At 40.8% G+C, this 22,959-nt stretch overlaps 3 protein-coding genes across 6 annotated transcripts in view; all 3 read right to left on the bottom strand.

Moving 5' to 3' along the window:
- Positions 1-84: 84 nt before the first annotated feature.
- crcp (calcitonin gene-related peptide-receptor component protein) lies at positions 85-2,141 on the bottom strand. The gene is made up of 6 exons (XM_028421674.1): positions 2,097-2,141; positions 1,670-1,706; positions 1,479-1,577; positions 1,291-1,385; positions 1,114-1,171; positions 85-690 (listed from the first exon to the last, which is right to left on the bottom strand). Exons 1-6 carry the CDS (start codon positions 2,102-2,104, stop codon positions 550-552), a joined length of 438 nt encoding a protein of 145 aa, XP_028277475.1. The 5' UTR covers positions 2,105-2,141; the 3' UTR covers positions 85-549.
- A 477-nt stretch (positions 2,142-2,618) lies between these two features.
- LOC114446231 (protein FAM111A-like) lies at positions 2,619-5,885 on the bottom strand. Its single transcript, XM_028421728.1, is given in 5 exon segments — positions 2,619-3,429; positions 3,432-4,602; positions 4,842-4,904; positions 5,025-5,128; positions 5,777-5,885. Coding segments are annotated over 4 exon segments (2,001 nt in total). The 5' UTR covers positions 5,067-5,128; positions 5,777-5,885; the 3' UTR covers positions 2,619-2,704.
- A 739-nt stretch (positions 5,886-6,624) lies between these two features.
- Positions 6,625-22,959, bottom strand: part of dclk1a (doublecortin-like kinase 1a) — a 38,682-nt gene continuing 22,347 nt past the window's right edge. The window contains exons 1-13 of one of the 4 annotated variants that reach the window (XM_028421824.1): positions 21,482-21,623; positions 20,244-20,338; positions 13,626-13,707; positions 12,526-12,698; positions 12,288-12,407; positions 10,900-11,046; positions 10,329-10,462; positions 10,161-10,238; positions 9,952-10,048; positions 9,789-9,869; positions 9,601-9,714; positions 9,380-9,453; positions 8,511-8,697 (exon numbers count right to left, since the gene is read on the bottom strand). In XM_028421824.1, the coding sequence (XP_028277625.1) occupies positions 8,640-8,697; positions 9,380-9,453; positions 9,601-9,714; positions 9,789-9,869; positions 9,952-10,048; positions 10,161-10,238; positions 10,329-10,462; positions 10,900-11,046; positions 12,288-12,407; positions 12,526-12,698; positions 13,626-13,707; positions 20,244-20,338; positions 21,482-21,497 (1,269 nt within the window). In that variant the 5' untranslated portion in view covers positions 21,498-21,623 and the 3' untranslated portion in view covers positions 8,511-8,639. Of the gene's footprint in view, positions 8,698-9,379; positions 9,454-9,600; positions 9,715-9,788; positions 9,870-9,951; positions 10,049-10,160; positions 10,239-10,328; positions 10,463-10,899; positions 11,047-12,287; positions 12,408-12,525; positions 12,702-13,625; positions 13,708-20,243; positions 20,339-21,481; positions 21,624-22,959 lie in introns of those variants that run through there. The other 3 variants (XM_028421825.1, XM_028421822.1, XM_028421823.1) reach the window with 3 other exon arrangements.

The raw sequence follows: 22,959 nt of genomic DNA, 5'->3' as shown, positions 1-22,959 counted from the left end.
GAAATCCAAAACAGAAAGGTGTGACTAACCCACACATCCTTCCTCTGTAATCAGACAACAGCACAAAAAAAACACACAACCTGCTCCAGACATGTAGTTTGAGAGTTTACTTTATCTGTAATCTATGTACCTTCAGAAACACATTTATGAAAATGAATGATGGAAAACTGAAAGATGCAGACCACACACTGAAAATGTCTTTTACATTTAGAGGAAGCCTGCAGTGTTTTTTTTTTTATGGTCTTCCCTACTGTGGTATAACAGTCCCTCAAACAATACTGTCAGACCTTCTGTTCATGCTGCACCACTCTAAGTCTAACAGCATGACTGGCTATTATTACAGTTATAACACCATTTTTTATACACTGTGTTAGCAACTGATAGTGAGCGTTAAATCAGAAACCAAAACTAAACCACATGAAGACCATTGGCTCTCTCTATTCAAATATTATGCCAACATGTATAGCTGGTAAAAGTGACCAAACCAGTTCTGCGATTTCTGCCCTCCACACGTACATGTGCTTTCTGATCTGATCTGTCCTGTCATCGTTATGTTTGTTCCTCGTCCATCTCTGTGTCTGCTGGAGCTGTGTTTTCCTGCTCTGGATCACCAGGTAAGACACCCGCGACTGTCTGGATGAGCTCCTCAATCTGCTCCTCCGATAGCCGCTCTTCACTCTCTTCTACCATCTGAAAACAAAAGGTAAAATATGTTTACCAATAACGCTTAAGAGATACAGCAGGACCGTAGATTCCTATATGATTTCACATTTTACATGTTGTGTTTTAAGTGATTTGAGATGATTTCTGTGTAGAATAGACTTCATTGTCATTGCACTGTGGGGTATAATGTGCTGTCTTAAGCCAGTTTAAAGGACCAGCGCACAGCTTTTAGAGGCATCTGCTGGTGAGGTTTCAGTTTGCAGTCATTATGTATATGTTTTGCATGAGAGCCTAAACTGCTGCAGGCACATTTATTTTTTATATGTAGGAGACATTGATCATGTGTCTAAAAGCTACAGGAAGCTGTATGGCTTACATGTATATTTTAATTTATATTATGTGAGGTTTTCCTCACCGAATATTGATAACCATGATAAAAAAAACACTCACAAGTTGAATTTCCACTGCAGTCTGTGGTCGGTGGTTCAGTAGCTGAAGTTTTTCTGCCCTGATTGGAGGAAAACTTTTAATACAGTGTTTATCCAGAAGGTGATGTTCACCTAATAAATTCTACATACAAACATGGAGAATAACATATAATATATGTGTTTGTCAGATCTTACTGACTTTGTGAGTTTGTGAGGCATCATGGTGGTGAGGAACTCTTTGACGATCTCGGGACTCTGTCTGCTGCATGGCGTCTTTGACAGGTACTTTAGCGTCTGTGTGGAAACACAAAGAGAAAACCATGGACATGCGTTAGTAAAAGTGTAAATGAGAAGTCAGTGAAGAGAGGAAAAGGAGTGTAGGCTGACCTCATACATGATGGTGTTGAGGTTCTGCTGTCCAGCACTGTGTTTGTTCTTCCCACTGTCCTTCCTCTGCTCCTTCAGGTCTGTCAGCAGTTTGAACACCTGAGAGACAAAAATAAAGAACACTGTTGTAAAAACCGACCTCTTGACGTACAGTAAGTATATGGAAGTTAAAACAGAGCACACTACCTTACCTCATAGTTACTTAGTATAGCAGCATTGGCATTTTTCCTGAAAAAAAAAGAGTTTAAATTCTAAAAGTTAATTTACGTAATGTACTTTTTGTTCAGGTGCTAGTTTGTAATTGACATAGAAACACAATGACTTGGTCGTGGTCTCACATCTTGTTGTTATGTTGAAAATAACATTTACGGTGGATTTTTTTCTGTCTCTCTAACTTTAAATAGCATACTTAATTTGTTTTTAATCGTAATGACTTCAAATGTGGCTAAAACCTGTGTCCTTCCACCCGAACAGGCCAATTAATATACGGATCGGAAAATGCGAAAATAATGTGGACATGGCGGCTTCGACAAAAAATAATGGATATAAACAGCTCCCGAATTATACACCCATAAGAAAAAATCTCTTATTACAACATGTATGTAAAAAGGGTCTTACACTTCCATTCCGACAATGGTATGTCCTGACGCATTAACTTCCGTGCAGAAAACTTAGCCGTGTGAATCGTTCCGGTCGCTTTTATTTCTCTCCGAAAAATACCGGACACTTAATTTCAATTACTAGGCACAATTTTATTTATAATGGCATAAAATCAGGAAATAATCAAAGTAACCCAATCACCATTGACAATTTATACATACAAATACAAGTTAATAAAACAGGAAGACACACAAAAAATACAACCAATCAGAATATAGGTTGAACAGAGCTGTCTTCTTTTTAGTATGACAGGATAAAACCTTTGGGCATCCCAACTCAAACATTTATTATAAAACTGTAATCAACACAATGGGTATAGTATGACAATACATTCCCATATTCAGCAAAAGAATCAGAGACTGATTTTTGATATATATATATATATATATATATATATATATATTATATAAACATTATTTCACACTTGCTAGTGGACAAACTACAAAATGGAGAGACCCCAACAAGATCTATAGACTCCCTTACCAGAACAGTTATTAAATTTCCTTGTTCAACACTGACATTTCCATCAGTGTATCTTTTGCTGGCAGTGCGTGTTGTTGTAATCTTCACGGACTGTCAATTTCCATTGGGACCGGATTTTCCTCATTGGAGAAGAATTCAAAGAAACTCTTCAGACTGATGTCATCTAGGCTCAAATAGTCGTTAACTGCATTTCTGAAGAGTGTGCGATTTCTGCTCTGAACAAGTTTCTTCACATTGGTCATGATGTTTTCACGATAAGCACAACTGCAAGCAAGATATTCCTTCAATACATCAAGCCTCCCTCTTTCCACCATCTGCACAATGATGTTTTCAATAATGATGGACAAAGGTTGGCCAAACTCTATGGCGCTGTGGGTTTCCTGCTTGACAGTGTAGGTATAGCCGCCTGTGTGCATTGCCACAACTCGGCAGTGCCGGTCAAAAACAGGAGAACCAGATGAGCCAAAATAAAAACAAGAGTTGTAAGTTAGATTCTCTTTGTTGTGTTGAACGCTAACTGTCACATCTTTAAAGAACTCCTCAGTGACCAGCTGAATGTGTTCTGGTTGTGCAGGAATTACTACGTGCTCCATTTCTTTTAGTAATGGGTTTTCATTGTAATGCTTCTCCACAGCCTGAACCTGGTTTTCAGGTGGAATAGTTAAGCATGGATCGATCATTTTCACACCGCCATAAGGGTGGCCAATAATAATACAAATCCCTCCACTTTGGGGAATGAATCCAAAGTGTGTCAACAGATTGGTGGGCAATACCTGACAAGCCTTCAGCCTTAACAAAGCCCAATCATGCCTGGCACACGAGGACTATATTCAAAGCCAACAACCTCCTCCACTTCCACTCGTCCACTCTCTGGCTGATCTAGATCTTCAAAAGAAAACTGTACAGTGACCGGCTCATGAAGCTGCCTTCTGTTGTCATCATAAAGGTTTCTAATAACATGGCCATTTGTGAGGACAAAGTTGCCAAACAGCAGAAAGCCAGTTCCCTCTGGCATCCCATTTACCCTAACTTGACAAACAGAATCACTGAGAGCCATCAGTTTCTTCATTGTTTTCACTTCTTTGCACATCTGAGCACTCTGGCCATACTCCTGTCGGAGGAGATTCTGGATTCGAGAAAGTTTAGGAACTGACTTCTTCTTCTTCACTGAATCTCTAAACTGTTCAGACAAGTGATTTTGCATCAATTCAGAAGATGGGATTTCACGTAATATGTTCTTTGCTCCCTCACCATTCTCACAACCTGTCTTCCTCTGTGGTCTGCTAACATTTTCTGACACAGTTGTGGCAGAAGAGTCTTGGCTTTCAGCAGAGTCATATTTCTGAGATTCATATTGTGTCACATCTTCCTCAAGACTGCTGGGCTGGCTGTCTGGTGGCCTTTCCTTATTGAGCAGTACGATTTGAAAAGTTTTACCATTGAGATCATCAACAAGACTGGACATCTCTGTGTTCACCTCACTGCTTACATCAGAGAGCACACAGTTCTTCTTGAATATGACTGGGAGAAAGCGGCCATCTTCTTTTAGAGCCTTCTTCACTTTTTCCCCTTTGTATGCAAAGACAGTAATTTCCTGAACTTTTGATTTTAATCCTGGATTTCTCATGATTCTCACTACATTTCTTCTTCCCTTTGTCCACACATGAAACATCACTAGATCACGAGATGCTCCTATCCTGCCAGAGACCTTTTTCTTTGACTTGTCTACAGTTTTCACGTACATAACAGTCAGGACTTCTTTTTTAGCTATTAAGCTGCACGGAAAGTGTGAACTGATAGCTTTCCCGTCTCTTACAATGACAAGTTCTTTGCCTTCATTGTTCTGTGCAGCTATATTAAATTGTGAACTTCTCTTGAGCACATCCTCAATAGTTCCAGCTTTGTTACACGTAATAGACATGTGATTCTTCTTGTCACTCAACCGCCACTGAAAAGAATGGGTTTCATGTGGCTCCTCCGCCTGGGAACAAGAATAGAATAGAAATACTTTATTTATCCCAAGCTGGGAAATTTTGCAAGAAATAGTTATTGTACATTAAATTCAACTATCACTGCTGTATGGTTTTAATTGGCTACTCAATTTTGAAACATGACGCTTTTTAAAATGTATTTTAAAAACTGTAGTAGCAACTTAAACACAATGTGAATTCTATGTATAATTTTCATGTGCTGACAGATATAAGACAAAATACAACAAACCTTTGCAACAGGTTGCAAATTCTGAGGTAGGCTGGCTTCCTCATCGTGAGTGTTGTTTATGTTCTTTGGAAGGGAAAAAAAGAAATGTTATTTTTTTGTCACTTATTTCCTTGGCAGAAAATAAGCTGTGAAAATTAGTCTAGGACATGGTTTATATTTTATTACATATGAAAAAGTGATTACATCAGCAGTGACGTCCTGTGGTTCTTCTGTTAGAGTCGTCATCCTGTGTTTTTCCCCAGGAGGATTTTAAAACAGCCTAATAAACAGGTGGTGTCTTATCTTACCTACAAGAAGAGAACACACACACAGAACACAAAAAAATGTATATGAAGGCTTTGCAAAGCACAAGAAATAATACACACATTTACAAATCAATTGAAATGGGGACAGTATAAAAAAAGAACCAAAGAAACGATAATAACGATGATAACAATATGTTCATACTAATATCAAAATTAGCCTGTATTATTTACTTGTGATAGTCAAACGTCATACACAAGCAGGAAGGATTCATTACAGATAAATAGGTCATATACATGTCTTGTTAGCCAGGTTCAAACTACATGGCTGCCCGGTATAGCTTAGCTTAGCTTAGGCCTAAGCACCATTGACAGTTAGCACTTAGCTTAGGTGTACAGGTGTATCTGCCGCCATGTCGTTACAGATGTGGCAGCACGTCTGTGGTAAACCTACACGTCTTATTTGTGTAGCGCAATCATTTACTACAGCAGGCGGTGTTTTCGTCGAACACATTCCTGTTTCTAACAAATATAGAGCAAATAAGAGCTACTTTAGCGTCACTACAACTACTCACTAATACTATTATATAATTATATACACCCTGCGGCTGGACACTCGGGACTGTAATCTTAACGTCTCTTCAAAAGTAAAAGCAGTCCGTTCTTTTCTGTAACTTTCTTGGTTTTACTTACAAACAACGCGTGAAAGAAAACACCACTTTTGTCCGCGCAGTTGTATTAAAACGCTTCGTTCATCGAACACCAGGAAATATCATTTGTATGTGTGATACAGTGGTGCAGTTCCCCGCTTTTGTTTTTAAATGCTTCTTTGACTATTGCACAGAGATGAAAGATCGCCCCCTACTGTGCCGGAGTATAACATGTTTAATATTTACAATATGTCAGTGAATTAATATTGCAAGAAAAAATAATAATCACTTACTTTTTATTTTGTGACTAAGACTTCAACACGTTTGCATGCAGTTATTTAAATATTGTAATTCCACAATGACTTTCTGTGTTGCAGTAGAGGTCACCAACATACTGTAAGAGCACCTATACAGGTGATAACAGAGCAAAGCTGCTGTAAATGGCTCAAGAGTCACATTAACATTAACCTTGACACAGGTGAGTGAATGTGAAGGTTCCCATCCAATCACTCTAAATTCCATTTTAATTTAAGAAGTGCAGAAATGTTGGGAAGAAAACTGGGAAAGCTGAGGCAGCTGTCTGAGTGACAAACCTTTTCTGTTCCCCATAAAGCAGACAAACTGTTTTTATTGTTGTTTTTCCATTCCACTACTATCTGAAGCTGAACGTAGTTTTGGTCAATCTAGAATAAATTACTATGACTAAACTGGCATGATACATTTCCATCCCACCTGTTGGCTGAAATAATAGATATTTTGGAATTCATAATGAGCCACACATTAAAGCTCTACAACAGACACTGACAATGTGTTTTTGAAACATTTTAATGATTACTATTGTTATTCATAGACCATGTTGAACAGAGGTACAGACACTTGGTATTGCAATGGACTGTAATATGATGGTGCAGCTGCAGGAACACTTTGGTAAACCACATGTGCCCATGTGCTGAAGAGTGTGGATTTCAACAGCACAACAAATTCATACTGATTTGATTCAATATTGTGGCACATCACTGTATATGTGTCTGTATGTGTATGTGTGTGTGTGTGTGTGTGTGTGTGTGATAACATGAGAATTAAAAAAACTACTCTGCATTTCTCACACTTATCTGGCTTTACATCCTTTATCTCATCAGGGAATAATGTTACTGGCTGCTTTTTGCAGAAGAAGTGACAGTATTCCCAGAGTCAAAGCATCTCTTGCTAATCAGTAGATTCATCCAAAATGGACCTGATGATCTCCTCCAAATTATTAGTAAGTTTTTTCTTTGCTGACTGACTGATACATGTATTTTTTTTAAACAATTCTCATAGACTTACTACTAGTAAAGAAATATACTGTATTGTGGACTATCAAAATAAATGAAATTGTTATTTACAGAACATATAAACAATACTCCATCACTAAACAGGTTTTTTATTATTATAAGAATAGGCTACTGTATGTCTGTCATGCTTTCATCTGAATAAATGAAGCCATGAATGAGGTTGTACAGAGCTGAAATAAATCCTCGTCCACCTTTTACTGCTTTGCAAAAGTGCTGCTGGTTCTCTGGCATCCATCTGTCCTGTGTGACTGCACCTTCACTGCAGTGTCTTTATGTGCAAATAGGCAGCCGGCATAAACTCTTTAACTGTATACACATCAAAAAAAAAACACAGACGTGGGACGCTGCAACAATCATACCTTTTCTTCACCGCTGGAAAATGTTGATGAAATTATGCAGGTAGTGTTGATAAAAAGTGTAAACAAGGCAAAATATAAAGATAAGTGTGATGCATTGAGGAAAACATGTTGAAGTTTGCTACACAAGCACCCGAATGCTGCTGATTTTTTTTTTGTTTTTTTTTTGGGAGAACCAAGCAGTCTAACAAAATTGCAAGGAGAAATCAAATGCACCATTATTGTCTTAATAGCAGTCTGTGTAAAATGTAAACTGTAATACTGCGGTCCAACATTATGGGAAGGCAACACCAATACTGTGGAGCACAGAATTATAGAACAAGTGCTGTTTTTGTTTGTCATATTGTAAAAGAAAAACACATCTACCAAAACCTACTGATACATGTCTGAACTCTATTTCCACACCCTATTCACTATCTTCATTCCACCAAGTCGACAAAAAGGTATCCCTAATGAAAAAGAGAAATACATATTTTAAAAAAATGTAGTAAATAAAGCATGAATAAATAAGGTTCAATAAAACATGAACATTGGTCCATATTCTCATATTGCCTTGAAGAGCTGTTCCACCATGAGGAAGTTTCTATGCTGAGCCCGGATCATCACTGAAGGGTAAACTGTTGCCCTTTCCTGCTCCTTCGAGCTCTGTAACATCTGCTCCGAAGATGAGAAAAATAAAGAAAGAAAAGTCTCTCCCCTCGCTCCGACCTTCCCCGCTTTCTCATGACTCCTGTTTCTGGTTGCCTCTTTAGTCTTTTGCCTGCTTGTCCACTCCCCCCTTCATCAACCTCTCCTTTAGGTGTGGAAAGATGGATTCAGAAGGGCTTCTTCTCATTACATGTGTCCACTGTTCACCCCCAGCATTAGGTGACAGAGTGTGGGGTGTCTCCCCTTCCTCCTCCTCCACACAGAGGGAGGAGCTGGATGAGGATTTCCCCCTTCTCCTCTGCACACGTTATCCTCCTCTTTCCTCCTCCTCCTCCTCCTCCTCCTCTTTAGAAGGGTGAGCTGGGGGAGCAGACAGTGCTGGCTGAGCTGATGGAGATGTCATCAGAGTCAGATGGGGGTCCAGGGTCAGGGGAGAGGTCAGAGCAAGTGTCAGGGGTGAGACAGGGAGGGGCCGTGGGCAGGCCGGGGAGGCAACAGGGAGGCTCCGCCCATACAGTTTTTGTTGTCATTACTGAATTCACAGTTGTCATCATCAGAAGAGGCAGTGGCTTCACATCCGGGTGGCATCCTCGTCTGAGAACCTGCCCCTCCTTATCAAAAGGGGTGGCCTGAAAGAGAGAAGAGCAGGGGCTTTAGAAGATCTGATGATGACAATAACCAGTAAGAATTCAATATGGAGACACAAGGAGCCTTCAAAATAATTGAAATGCTAAATCTTAACTACAAATACACATTTGTTTCAGTTTATTCAAGCATGATATTAATCCCGCTATCTAAGTTTCTTTAATAATTTTATTAACCCCCAAGGTCCTCCATTAATCAGTGGATAAAGTCACACAAGAAAAGCTGAGCAGTAAGCTTTGTTTTAGAGGAAGCAGCCAGGTGGGAATGATCACATCAAGCACAACAACAAAAAATAACAGGAATTCGATGACTCAAGCAAAAAATGCAGAATTATTTCTTTGGAAATGCAGCTTTCACAAAGAAATCATGTGAACTTAAATGTGGAAAACCTCAGTAACGGCAGATTCTGTAGTTTGCTTGGAAAAAGCCAGGAGACACGGATAAACAGACGACAAAGATGCAGGTATGAAATCTGTGTTCACATCGAGGGAGAGATGAAAGCAAAATGCCAAGCACAAAAACAACATGAAGCTGTCACAGCAGCACAGCAGCAGCCATTCAACAGGGCGTCACGCAGGGAGGGAGGGGAAGACATCCGTTCCAGAGACACTATTTTGGTTTATTTCGATTTTTTCGCCGGTTTGACTCTATGGAAACCTGCCGTACCTTATCCAGTACATTGCCGGGTGCTGGTAGAAATCCAACGACCCAGATCTCTGCATAGAAAAGCTGTCATCCAGCTGAACACAAAAAAAGAAAACCAGCACCATCAATCTAAATACAAACTTCAATCAGAAAGCACGTATCTGTAGAGGAAAGTGTAGTTTAGTTCAGTGTTAAAGCTCCAGTCACACCTGTTGAGTAATGTGGTTTCGGGAGTAACTTACAGAAATGACCGACACTCCTGCAGTGGTGTCATTGGCCTTCGGATTGGTGTTGAAGTGCTTTTTTATCTTTCCTGCTACTGACAACTGGTGATCATTCTCACACTGACCTTCATCCTGCATCAAAGGAGACAAGGAGTTAAACAACATAGTAACACAGCTGTGTGGCTGAGGACGGTGCATTGACTTACAGTGACCCATGGGTGCTCCAGCACCTGCAGGGCGGTGTATCTCTGATCCACCTCCACCTCCAGCATAGATCGAATCAGCTCCTGCAGCAACAACACAACAACCATGAGTTATGTTCCTCCAACACAATACACACAATCATGTGATCCATGCAGATGTCTTCACCTTAGCTGTCTCTGACACATTGTCCCAGTACGGCAGAGGAAATTCTAGCTGTCCCATTAGTATCTGATCAAAAAGCACTTCTTGGTCATCATTGCTCCTGCAAACCACATGTGATACTGTTACCAACCATTAGGGGGGGCTCATGCACAACTAGTAATATCAAAAGAAGTGTTTTTTGTTTAGTGGAGCAGGGATGACTGTTAGCTTACCCTCGAAAGGGTGGGAAACCACACAGCAGGATGTAGGTGATGACTCCAGCTGCCCAGATGTCCACCTTAAGGCCATACCTGCACAACAGGCAAAGGGTAGATAAACATTTAACCCTCGATAGGATCTGTATTCATTGCCTGCTGAGATGATTCGTTGTCATAACTTACCCTGTTTCTGCGATGATTTCGGGTGCTACATATGTCGGGGTTCCACAGACAGTGTAGAGGGGTCCGTCCACTACAGTCGCCAAACCAAAGTCTCCCAGTTTCAGGCTTTTGCTGCCATCTGCATGTTCATACACCTAAACAAACAGGAACAAATTCTATTCAAAGCATGAACTTACATAAACACAATGAAATCACTGGTACCAATAATAACTGCAGACAAACTGTGGGATGCATTAGCTCCTGACCTTCTTGTCAAATCAACTAATTTAAGTCAGAATTTGATTAAATAAAAAAAGATTAGCAGAACATTTGAAACATCTGAATCTGGCTGGACCCTGACTTCTCCGAGGTGTAAGAAGAAGAACAGCAGTTGGAGTGAGGTGATGACAATGAGAAGTTGGACAGAAGGCAAGGAGGCTGAAGAAGAAGAAGTGTGCAGGAGGTGTGAGGGCAGCAGAGATGAGTCATCTCTCTGTGTGAGTGATATATTACTTCATCGTTCATTCAGAAAAGAAGAGGGGCTGCACTGCAGCAAGTTATATGACCATGTTTGCAGATGATGCAAACTCACCAGCAGGTTCTCTGGTTTGATGTCTCTGTGCACGATGTTGAGGCTGTGGAGGTATTTGATGGCGTTGGCCAGATTGTAGAGCATGCCGCTGGCGTCTCTCTCTGTGTATCTGTTGGCAGAGGTGATGGCATCGAACAGATCTCCCCCCTGTGGACAAGATAGATGGATGGAAACAATGTCACCAGAGTTTGTTTTGTGTTCACACACTGAATGTGGGATAAGAGTTTTTGCCTAAAGCTGAAGATGAACTGTGCCCTCAGCTCTCACCTCAGTAGAAACATCTTCTCACTGCCTCTTTAAAATGTTCTTTTTTATTCTTGTATATTTCTCCCAGGCCTGTTTTAGTTGCTCATATTTTTTCATTCTTGCTATCTGAATCTCACCCTCTGCTTACCTCTCCTCTCTCTAAGTAGAACATCGGCTTAAAATAGGGTTGAATCTCTCTTCCTCGCTTCCAGCACAGACTCAGGGACTGTCAGGGTTCAACCAGCACAGCGACACTTGTTTCAATATGAGAGCTGTCAAATGCCACAACCTCTGTTCCTTTCTACTTGAACTATATTGCAACAAGTATCATCACAATATGACTGCAGAACTTCTCATTCCAGAAGCAGGGACATTAATGTAATGCTATAACAGTAGAGATGCTTCCTGTTCCCCTACAAGAGCCTGCATGAGGTCAATCACTGGCTCAGAGTTTAGTCTTTAGAATTCCTGCGTGTGGCTGGACCCACCAATGTCTTCTTAAACCTCTTAATGTAGATTTTTACAAAAAAAACCCTCACATGGTCATGCAGATACAAGAATCAGCCACAATATATTACTTACTGACCTTAATTCAAACTAGGGGATCTTACCCAAAACAGCACCAGACAAAGGGACATTAGGAGAAGCCAGACCCTGTCTCTGCTCTTATTGCTTCCCCTTCTCTCCTATAGTCCTTGTCATTCTAGCAGTGACTCTTTCCACCTCATTCATCCACAGCCTCCTTTCGGTCCTCCTACTTTGGACATGTTCACACGTTTCTCCCACAGATTGCTTCTCATCTATATTCTGTAGTACTCCATGCCACAGCACGAACAGATGGATCACATTCCTGGCTTCTGAATTATGCACAAACATTTCTTGACTCAGAGAGCCAGAGAGAGAATGAAGAATGTGAACACACGAGCGCTCGGGGCTACAGAGCAGGTTCTCTCGATCCCATACTGTGTGAATGGTTGGAATTCATCATTCGCTTCAGTGGTTGAATGCTGTTGCTCTGTCTGTGTCACTATTTCTGCCTACCTGAAATAATGATTACTGATATGTCCCAGCCTGTCCTTACACAGAGCAAATGATGCACAAAAACAAATACTAAATTGTGCTGTGTAAACATAGCCACACACCTTGACTAGTTCCATGACCAGGTAAAGTTCATTGTAAGTGTCCACTTCCTCAATGAGCAAGACGATATTTGGATGTTTGACCCTGCGCAGGATGGCCACTTCATTCTGGATCATGTGCTCCTGGTCAAAAAGAATAAAGGCAATACATGTATTACTGACTAACTAAATGACACAATACAATCTTTCTTGTCACGTGTATGCTTCCTTTGTGAGTCCCATTATGTGGATACTTGTTTACCTTGCCTCTGCATTTGCCTTTGTTGATGATCTTCAGAGCATACTCCCGTCCCGTGGAGTGCTCCACGCACTCCCGGACAACTGCAAAGTTCCCATCACCCAACATCCGGCCCACCTTGTAGCGGTCTGATATGTAGGTCGGCACTGCTGGAACCTCATCAACCAGAACCTCAGCTGCAAGGAAGAAGCACAAGGTTAAGAGCAGCTGAGAAAGTCAAGAATCCATACCAGTTTATCCTTAATCACTTCAGTGTTTTGCACACCTGCTTTTTAGGCTGATAAGGATCCGTGGTGGCTCATATAATGGCTTGTAATTAGCTGATTACAAAGGTTAAAGCAATAAAACTATTTCCAACTAAACATAAATGACCAATGGGAAGGATTTAGTGACATTTGTAATGGAATTGCTCTTTCTAATTTTCGCATGTGTAGGAGAATCTTGTTTCCACCTTGTTTATATTCAGGGCTACTGGAAGTGAAAAATATTTTTTTATAAAATAAACATTGTAGTTGCAAATCATTTCAGGAGAGAGGAAGCTGTATACCACGGTCGACATTTTTTTCACACTAAGGCTCTGCAGAGTTCGGCATAAATGGTAATCAAGCTGGCAAATGGAAAATTAAATGCGGAACCAACTGGCAAATCAATATGCAAATATATGCAATCAATGCTCAGTTAAATATTAAATCCTGAATTGAGTTATCCCATCAGAGCACGTGGGCATCTGGGCTCTCATTAAGTAAATAAAATCAAAGATAAAATTGTCAGATGATATTAGAGTCAACCTAAAAAGAGATTGTAATAATGATCCTTCATGAAGTTTCAGTCGGCCTTTACAAAAATCGTGCAGTTCATGAACATTGTTTGTAGTGTTACAGAGAGGTGCAGAAAAACACCAGTGGAGGGGAAAGGTGTAAAAAAACAGGGTGAATAAATGTGAGAACAGGATGTACGGATCCAAAAAACACAGTCACAGGAGAGAGACAGAGAGAGACAAAGAGATGAATCAAAGGTCATGATGATTCAGACATGCATGATATTTGCAAGTGCAAGGCCTTTGCCGGCAGATGGGACACGCTTGTAACATTAATTTGCCTCACCTTCAGTGATGAGTCCATCCCCGTCTTCCAATGAGCTGGACACTTTAGCGGAAGACAGAGAGGTAGAAGAACCCTGGGACTCCTGCAGGAAGAAAACACAGAGGGGGGAGACGAATGTTTTATTCTGTAGCATTACCCAGAATAGTCTGTAATCCACTTCAAACTCAACTAATACAATCACAGCCCCTTCTGCTACGATCCTAGCCAAAACTAACATGCATGTCCAAAAACGGGGACACTGTGCGACTCTGCTTATCCTCGGAACATCCGTCAGTCTGACTTGTGTTTGCATACCTGCGTTGTGCTGTGCTGTGTGTACTCTTTGTTCATATATTGAGCCAGTGATGTGAATAAAAACTCAGCTAACCCTCTGTGTGTGTGAGTCTGTGATTGCATGTAAATAAGAGACTCCTAACTGCACCATCCTTTCAATACCTCTAATAAAGCATAAATACATGGGTTTAATAAAGATAGATGAATGCTGCCTTTCATCTGCTTAGTAAGTAAAAGGGGTCATTAAAGTGACGCTGGGTGGCTGAGATGAGGCGTCTGCATCTATCTCAAGACAAAAACTCATTACACCCTCCACCTCATAACCTTCTGTCTGGTTGTCATGGAAGCAACAGAGATGGGGCGTGAGGATCTAGTCAGGACTGTAAATGAGAATATACCACTCTCGTATTTGTGTCTTTTCTCTACTCCTGTCCATCTTCTCTTCTTTTTTTCAGATGATTTAGATTATTTTTTATCACATGTTCAGTATCTCGTGTTTATTCTGCTGAAATCCTTCTCTCCTGCTTCACACTTGGTCTTGAGGTCTTTGGGATTTACACACATGCAGGGCTTGACTAAATCCCACAAGTGCAGCTTGGCCAGTAAGAGTGGTTTTCTCTGTAAATACTCTGCACTATGTGTTAGTTCTGCCAATGATTAGTTAGCACATCCAACAGATAAATTTGTTAATTTTTTTTGGCACAGGTGTAGTCAGATATTTTTTTGATTCTCTCCAATGAATTCATGCCACTTATCACAACTCACCCATCAATCACTTCAGTGTCGTTTGAGGAGAAAAGACACAGTGCTCCTTTCAACAATAATCCAGCAGCCAACGTTTCACAACAGAACTAAACATGTCAGGTCGCAGAAAATGTCCTGACCTTTGTACGTCTTGGTAGAGACAGGAAAAGACCATTTATTGTTATGACTTGCATTTAAAAAACTATTTACAGAACCAATCTGCCCTATATCTCTCCCCGAGTAGCTGTCAGCTCTTTCACTCATCACCGCTGTGACCTGAAAACCTCCTAGCTATGAGTCAGGCTGATAGTTGGTTTACATAATACTGTTTTTGGTCGGGCTCTCATCCTGGGAACAAGAAAACCCACTTAATGCCCATAAAGCCGATGACCCACCTGCGCTTTATCTCAAAAACATCCTTATTGTGCTCTTTTATTTGGTCTCATTCTCATTGTCTCTCCTGTGCCCTTATCGCACATCCAGCTCTTCCTCATTTTGAACTCCTATCTCGCTCTCTTCCTGCCACTGAGGGAAACAAAATACTGTTGCTATGGAAACTGCTCACAGAGAGGAGAACAGCAGCTTATGAGACTTCCAGTGTGGATACAGAAGCCTATATATGGCTACTTCCTGTCTGCAGGCTGGGAGGTGGCTTCAACCTTCTATGAAAATTGTGTCTCTCCTTCCTGTGTGAAACACTATGAGACAGATGGAGTGACAGACAGAGAGTGAGAGACAGAGAGACAGACAGGCTGGGGGATGATACAAGGAAAGATGTACGGAGTCTGGAGCGGCTGATATCGATCAGGAGATTTGGCAGAAAGTGTTTTGTTATTGTTAGACCGTCCAACTCTCCCCTTGTTGCACAACACGGCATGCACTATTCTAGCGCTACATCTCTACACTTTTGCTCTAACTATGACTCACACCACTGAAAAAACACACTGACAAACCTTTTACATCATGGCTGGAGCCAAAGCTCTTCAAACCTGCAAGGGCAACACTCGGCAGCTGAATACTGATCAGCACAGAAATAGAAATTAAAACAGGATGTCCATGTTTGACCTTAAATGTGGAGCATCATCCAAGAAGCAGACATGCAGCAGCAGTGATTTATTCCGTAGCTGAAAAGGAAGTCAGCTGTAGAAATGAGCACCGCACGTTTACATAACCAACTTAGGTGTAATGCCAGTCCTGTCCTCAGACTAACTGTTCGAATGTGATTACGACACACGTTCTAAAGCCGGCTCGTTATCTGTTCCATAAGCTACGAGCGAGCCAAATGTCTCTGCTGGCAGCATTTCTTATCACTTTTGCTGTCATGCTTTATCCAGCAAGAGCAGAATTTTATTAGTGTTTGCTTCAGAGGAAGAATTTAATAAGATTCGATGGAAATGAGGTCCTTTGTTTTGTCCCAGCTTCCTCCTCTCTGTCTCTCACAAGAACACAGGCTACAGGAGATAATTTCTTGACTCTTATTTTGTTGTCTAGACAGACAGAAAACATAATCTGCTCAACTCTGATCTGAAGAGATCAACACTGTTTGGAGAATTCTGTCTTGTTTAGTTGGACGCAGTGCAGGATTCCTTAAGGACTGTAATCCCAGAAAATCACAGGAACGTGAGTGAATGATAAGAAACGTAAGGAAGGCTTATAGGCCGCCACACCCAGAGAAAATAAAATCCAGAAGCAGTTGGACGGGGGGAGTTAAATGCACCTCTGGGGCTGCATTTGCACTGTTCTGCTCTGCTGAATACATGAGTACGTCTAACAAAGTGGAACCATGTCATTGTGATTATTACAATAAAGATGCAACATAATGAAGAGTTAAAATGAGTCGAGAATGAAGTAGACGAGATGAAAATGAAATGACGATAAATTTAATAACAACAACAAATGGAAATTAATACATTTAGCAAAGAAAACACAAACAAAAACAAATGAGCCAAGAAGAGCTGGAAGCCTTACATGACAAAAACACATAAATGACACATAAGGTTATGAGTATTAACACTGCTCCAATGAAAATGCCCTCTGATTTTTTTACAATGTTCAATAAAGTTTTAAAATTGCAGCATCCTTCACTGTTTCCTCATGTATGGCAGCCAGCTTTTTTTGGCAGTCATAGAAACAACAAAAAACACCTATTGACAACATCACAACATGAAATAAGAAATAAATTACAGCGAAAAAAACCAAACCAACAACACACCCAGCAGGGATGAATGAGACAAATAATTAGATGTTCATAATGCACACCTTCTCCTTCAGCCTCACACACACTCACGCAAATAATTTTAATAGAATCACTTGACACAAAAAAATATGGACAAGGAGAATGAGACACGGAGCATGCAATTCAATGGATTGTGGACATGAATGACTCAACGGCGGGAGGATGTAGGTGACATAATAATACGGATCGTAATTAGCATTCTCTCTCTCTCATATACTCACTCCACCTGATTGTGTCACAGCTGCTGCTACACAAAGCTTCTGTTAGTCTGTCAGTCACTACACTTTGTTTTTCTTTTTAAATGATTAAAAGCCAACACATAAGGAGGAGCTGTGACCTCACCAGCTTGTTGAATTCATCTGTATAATGCCTTAGTGCTTATACCGACAGAAAACAAAGTTCAGTATCTGTATGGAAATATCTGTAGGTTTAATATGCATGAATATGGAACTCTATGGTGCACTAAGTGGCCTTGAAAAAACTACAAACAGGTGCAGCTGGGCAGAGGGGGATAGATGACTTTGTGAATGTAGACCAGGCTTCTGTTGATAATTCATAAAAATGGGTCACCCTGGCCATGAATGTATGTAACACACAACATGTGCATTAAGCTGTCGGGTAAGTGACTCGGTGTGTATGTTCCCTAGATGCGTGCACAGCTGTGTGTGTGTGCAAGTGAAAGGCCATGGTGCGATGCAATGTCTGTATATTCTGCTTGGGGAAATAGGTTGTGATGGTCAGAGCTATGCAAGCAACCTACTTTAGGCAGTAAAGTGCCTTTAAGTGTTTAAATGCAGGGTCCGGTGAGGTGAACATTTTAAATGTAACGCTCGTGGTAGGTCACTGAGAATATTTTTTAACCTCCTTTTTTAGCCTGTGCAGCTTGGTTTTGGAAGCTTTCAGTGTTTTTTAGATGGATTTTTAGAATATTTGTTAAACACAGTTATTATATGTACTGCTGCTGGTTGTTTCTGAGGTTTCTAAGAACGAGTATTTATGCAGGGAGGTGACAAATAAGGGCAGAAAATGCTTGCGTTTAGTGCCTACTATTTTTTTAAAAAAGAAGCTTAGCAAGGGCAAGGGAATATGATTTCTCTCTGTGAAGTTAATACCCTTCATATGGGGATGTGAAGTGGGGGGATGGGTGTGGGTTGAGTGAGAATGGCTGAGAAATGGGGTGAATGAGAAATTAGAAACTGTCAAGGATGGAAAGGGCAGAGAGGGAATCACCAGCAGGGCAGATAGAGAAAGCAAGAAGTGGAGGAGAGAATTACATCGTAACATGGCTGAAGAGTGTGAATCTGCAGAGTGGAGAGGAGAGATAATGGGCTGTGAGGGAGGCTTCCTCCTTTCCTTCTAGTGAAGCCATTGTACAGAGCCAGAATTAATAGCTTTTTAAGAAATACACACTCAAACAGTGTTGAGAAAAGATTAACCGCTGCACTGGTGAGGTCTGAATTGTACTACAAAGCTAATATGTGATAGAAAAAGGAAATGTGAACTGACACTGTTGCAGATGCTATTTGCACCCAGGTGTCAGTCACACAAAATGCTATTTGCACCAACATGAGCATTTCTGCTGAGACAGGCAGAACTGGAGAAGAGAGAGGTTTTTTCAGTACATGCTAGGTGTCAGTAGCCAATAATGCTACACTCGGAGCAGCTCTATGGATCCGATTGTAAACAGATGAAAAGCTGCTGCGTTACTTTCCTCGCCTGTGTGCAAATAGATGCTATTATCTACTATATAGCCCTCCTTCACTTCTCTAGTAACGACTTTTCAGAATCTCTCCCTGCATCTGTGAAAAATTATCTGGGAGAGAAAGAACCGCACGGCACAAACTGAGCACTGTAATTGTCCACATTACCTGCCCCACATTTATTCATTCAAAGAGGTACACAGAGAGGAAGAGAGAGTTTATAAATGTGTGCACATGGCAGCCCGTTTCATCTCAACACTGTAATCTATGGTGACCCAGTGCCATTAAGCAGATGAATGTGGGAGCTCCTTGTTCTGTTCATAGTAGCTTTAGCCCAAATCTGACCTGTTCTGATTGTCCTGGCTGACCTTCATATCGAATCAATATCACCATATCATTGATGGATTCAGAAGCCTAAAGGGCCAAACAACATCCACCATGGCTCAGCAAACGTGGCACAGGACTGAATCAAGTATGCTGAGATGAATTCTTTATGCTGCAACGGTTTATACACACACAAATTATTCAATTTTCTCCCTGTCCTATTAAAAGGTATTGACTCGAGCCTACTGTTGCTTAAAAAAAGTCGTTGAAACTGCACAAATAAATAATTGCAGAATAAATCACGGCTGCATTCTTGCCGTCAAAAAGATGTACATATAAGAAGAACCTGAGTCACATGCAAGTCCACAGACTGCCTGTCAGTGCTCAGAGGTGGACTGAGTTTGTTTATGAGGGAGACTAATCAGCAGCAGGCTTAATGAAAGAGCTGCAGTAAGAAAGCGGGAGTCTGATTAGGATGGAAGCTGATATTAAAAGCTCACCATCACCACTGTCAAAGGAGTGGATTAACAAACACTTTGATCTCACGCTCACATACATGCACAGACACACACACACAGCACCCTCACAGACCTCAGGGTCTCTATGTGGAATTTTCCTTTTGAGTTGCATGCTCCCGCTCTGCACACTTTTGTCTAAAGTAATTACGACAGTGTGGTTGCATTTCAGATCCTTTCACTCGCTGTGTTAGCTACAGAAAACAGCACAAATCCAGACCAAGGACAGCAGAACAACAACAACAATAATGTGAAAATAATGACATGTACAACTATAAAATGCCATTTACATGAGCTGACATGTACAAAAATGACATGATTCAATAAAAAACATTTTTTTTTTTTGCTTAAAGACGCCCACAAAACACTATTCTGTGGACATCAGTGGATGCAAAACCAAATTGAGAACTGAGCGAGCTGCTCACAAAGCTGATCAATCATCTTTTGATCACATATTGCACCAAATTACCGATGGACCGACCAGGTGATCTGTGTGTGTCAGTGGTTGAGAGTATGTAGGAATGTGACATAATATCAGGAAGAATTTCAAAAACTATGATTCTAACATGAGCCTGGCCCACTGCTGGTGGCTCCCAGAGTAGCACTGGGTGAGGTCAAAGGTCAACGACCCACCCCATTCTGAGAGACTAAAGATGTTGGATGTGGATTCTTCATATTCTAGTGATTCTAAGATGTAGTCGGCCTATGCTCAGTCACAGCTTTGTCCTTTTCCTGAGAACATAGAAGGAATGTAGTTATAGTGATTTCTAGTGATGCTACTATTTGTGTGTGTGTGTGTGTGCACGCGTCTGTGTTCTCAACTTACCCGACGTCGGCTGAGGCTGCCCGGGCTGGTCGGGGAGGGGCTGGGAGATTTTCCCGAATGAGGAGTGGACAGCTGACTGGCCGGCGTCCCATTCACTGGAGGGAGAAAAAGAGAGGAAATGGAGCAGTGGGGGGAAAGAGTGAGAGAGAAATATTGATACACTTGAAGCTTTAAAAGCACATTTTCTAGAACTGTTACATTGGTGTCTGGTAGCAGCCCACACTTCCACCCTCAGCATCATTCACATGAATGAGGTGGAGGAGGAAGAGAAGGAGGAGGAGGACGAAGAATGAGCACTGAAATCCACACTACTCTTTTTGTCCTTCAGCCAAAGTACAAATCCTGTTGCTCTATTTTTTTTCTTTTCCTGAACTGTACCTGAGCCTTATGTGCACTCAGTAATTACAGCATGTTCCAGACGTTGGTACATGGCTGGAAGTCAACATACAACAACAGGCTGTCCTGATTTTCTACCTCTATTCAGTGCACTTGTGACCCAAGCTCAGTGTTTTTTTTCCAGGAGCACAAAAAGCCAGCGGCATCATCTCATTAAGAGGAGAACATCGGATTAGAATCAACTTGGACATGAATGTATTCAGGAAAAAAATACAAAATTAAAACCCTAATGACATCATTAACCTGCAGCAGACTACAAACCAGTCATCCACAAGACACAGCTAGAAAATGATTAGAAAAATGTGTCAACAATGGATCCAAGTGGAGTTCAGGTATAAAATGTAAACAATACTTTATTTGTTGTGTCCATCTACATCTAGGTAAAACCTTCATATTCCCAGCCGAGATCAAAGAACTTTATGAATTATTAAAGACAAAGTAGATAAAGCACAGAGAAGCCTGAAATAGCCCTGAATACATCACAAGAGTGTTTTTATTCCCAGCATACGCCATGAAGAGGGAAATAAAACATACACTGCTGTTGTTTAAGTATCTTCATTGATGAAAACTGCACCAGCTTTACGCACACTGACAGACACTCCTCCCGCGGTTACACAACGATAACATTAATATTTAAAGGCATCTCTCCTTTATTTCTTACTACAAAGAAAACCACAAAATGGCATTTCGCGTTCAGACACACACACACCCCGCGCTGACAAAATACAAAGATAAAGGCAGGGGGTGAATAAAAGTTTACGCGGTCATCAGAGAAATGGAAACATGTGGGGAAAAACACACACAGCGGATAAAAATGCCGTTTTTTTATTTGGAATTCCTACCTTCCACTTCCAGCATGATGGAAAACACAGTGATAATCCAAAGCGATGTAAAGAGAGGGAGGAGAGGAAGAACAGCACCTTTATAACGCGCTCCGTCCGAGTGTGATAGTAAACTGTGGTGAATGGGAGAGAAGAAGCAGAGCTGTACTACACTGGGAGGCGGAGAGGCTGCTTGCGCAAACTCTGACGCGCACCGGGAATAGAGAGAGAGAGAGAGAGAGAGAGAGAGAGTAGGAGTACAAAATATATATCTAGAATTTTGATATTTTGGCCGACGTCCCTTTACATCTATGCCAAGAAGATTACGTGGAGATTTGAACTGGAAGATAAACAGGAAAAAGAACAGAGTACTGCCTAAAGAAAAGAATAAGGAACATACTACAGCACAGAGTATTTTGAGGAGAGTGTAATGGTGGGAGGGCAGCCTGTCCTACATGGATTCTCAGAGCTTCATGGTTTTTTTGTATGACTATCCACAACAAAAGCTGATATAAATCTGAACCCAGACAACAGCTATTGTTGAAGTTTAGCTGTTTTCTTATTCCTGAAGTCAAGATATGAGGTCACATGACTTATTATCAGAAAACATAGCTATTCAATAATCTGAAACTGTCTGTCATGGGAACGCCATCAGTCAACAATCCAGCCAGTTAATATTAAGTGCTGGATTCTTGTGAGATTTGTGATCGATCACCATCAACAGGCCGCAGTGATGATAGAAAGAAGCCTTCTGATTGGCTGAAGATGAAACCTGTGATGCTCCCTGTGTATATAGAATGTCGATGTGATGTCAACATTCACACATGAAGACATCCATCAGTCTGGACAGAATACAGCGCAGCCACAAAGCACCATGTGTTTCAGCATCTTTCACACCTTCTGTGATCAACTACAGGCTTATTGTTTAAAAAAACAACAACACAGCAGTTTTTATGATGAGTGTGGAGCATCTCCAGCTGTGGGATGTGTTGGCGGATATATTGGCTACATGTCATAAAAACACACAGTGAGTGAGGAGTACATGAGCCACTCAGCTAAAATTAGGATTAACAGTGGCCTCGCAGGGATTCTGATGGTTCAGACTGATAATATTAATATCAATATCTGTCACCAAATGTCCCTAAACATTGAGCTGCATCTCAATGTGTTCCAGCTGAGATGTAACCAATGGATATGGACAATTTTAACCACACACATGCTCGGTGTGTTGAAGCCCTGAAATGTTTTTCCTTTTTAAAGTAACATAGCAACATAATCCGGATTTCTGTGTAGATGGACGCAACATTTTGGTAAAAATATATTTATAAAATGTAATAATAACAAAGATTATAGAAATGTAGAGGAGTAGAAAGCATAAATAACAGCTGCAAAATTTAATGAAGTGAAAGTCTAAAGTATGCACTGTTATTTATACTTAAGTAAAGTATAAATACGTAAAGATTTAGTACAAATACTTAGTTACATTCCAGCACTGGTTT

The sequence above is a fragment of the Parambassis ranga genome, chromosome 14 (assembly GCF_900634625.1).
Source record: "Parambassis ranga chromosome 14, fParRan2.1, whole genome shotgun sequence".
NCBI lineage: Eukaryota > Metazoa > Chordata > Actinopteri > Ambassidae > Parambassis > Parambassis ranga.
The sequence above is the reverse complement of the archived record's forward strand: the minus strand, read 5'-3'. Positions and strand labels throughout refer to the sequence as shown.

Coding starts and splice junctions, on each gene's coding strand:
- crcp (XM_028421674.1), bottom strand. Junction 1,578..1,669: donor CTATACTAAGTAACTATGAG/GTAAGGTAGTGT, acceptor TTTGTCTCTCAG/GTGTTCAAACTGCTGACAGA. Junction 1,386..1,478: donor TCAACACCATCATGTATGAG/GTCAGCCTACAC, acceptor GTTTCCACACAG/ACGCTAAAGTACCTGTCAAA.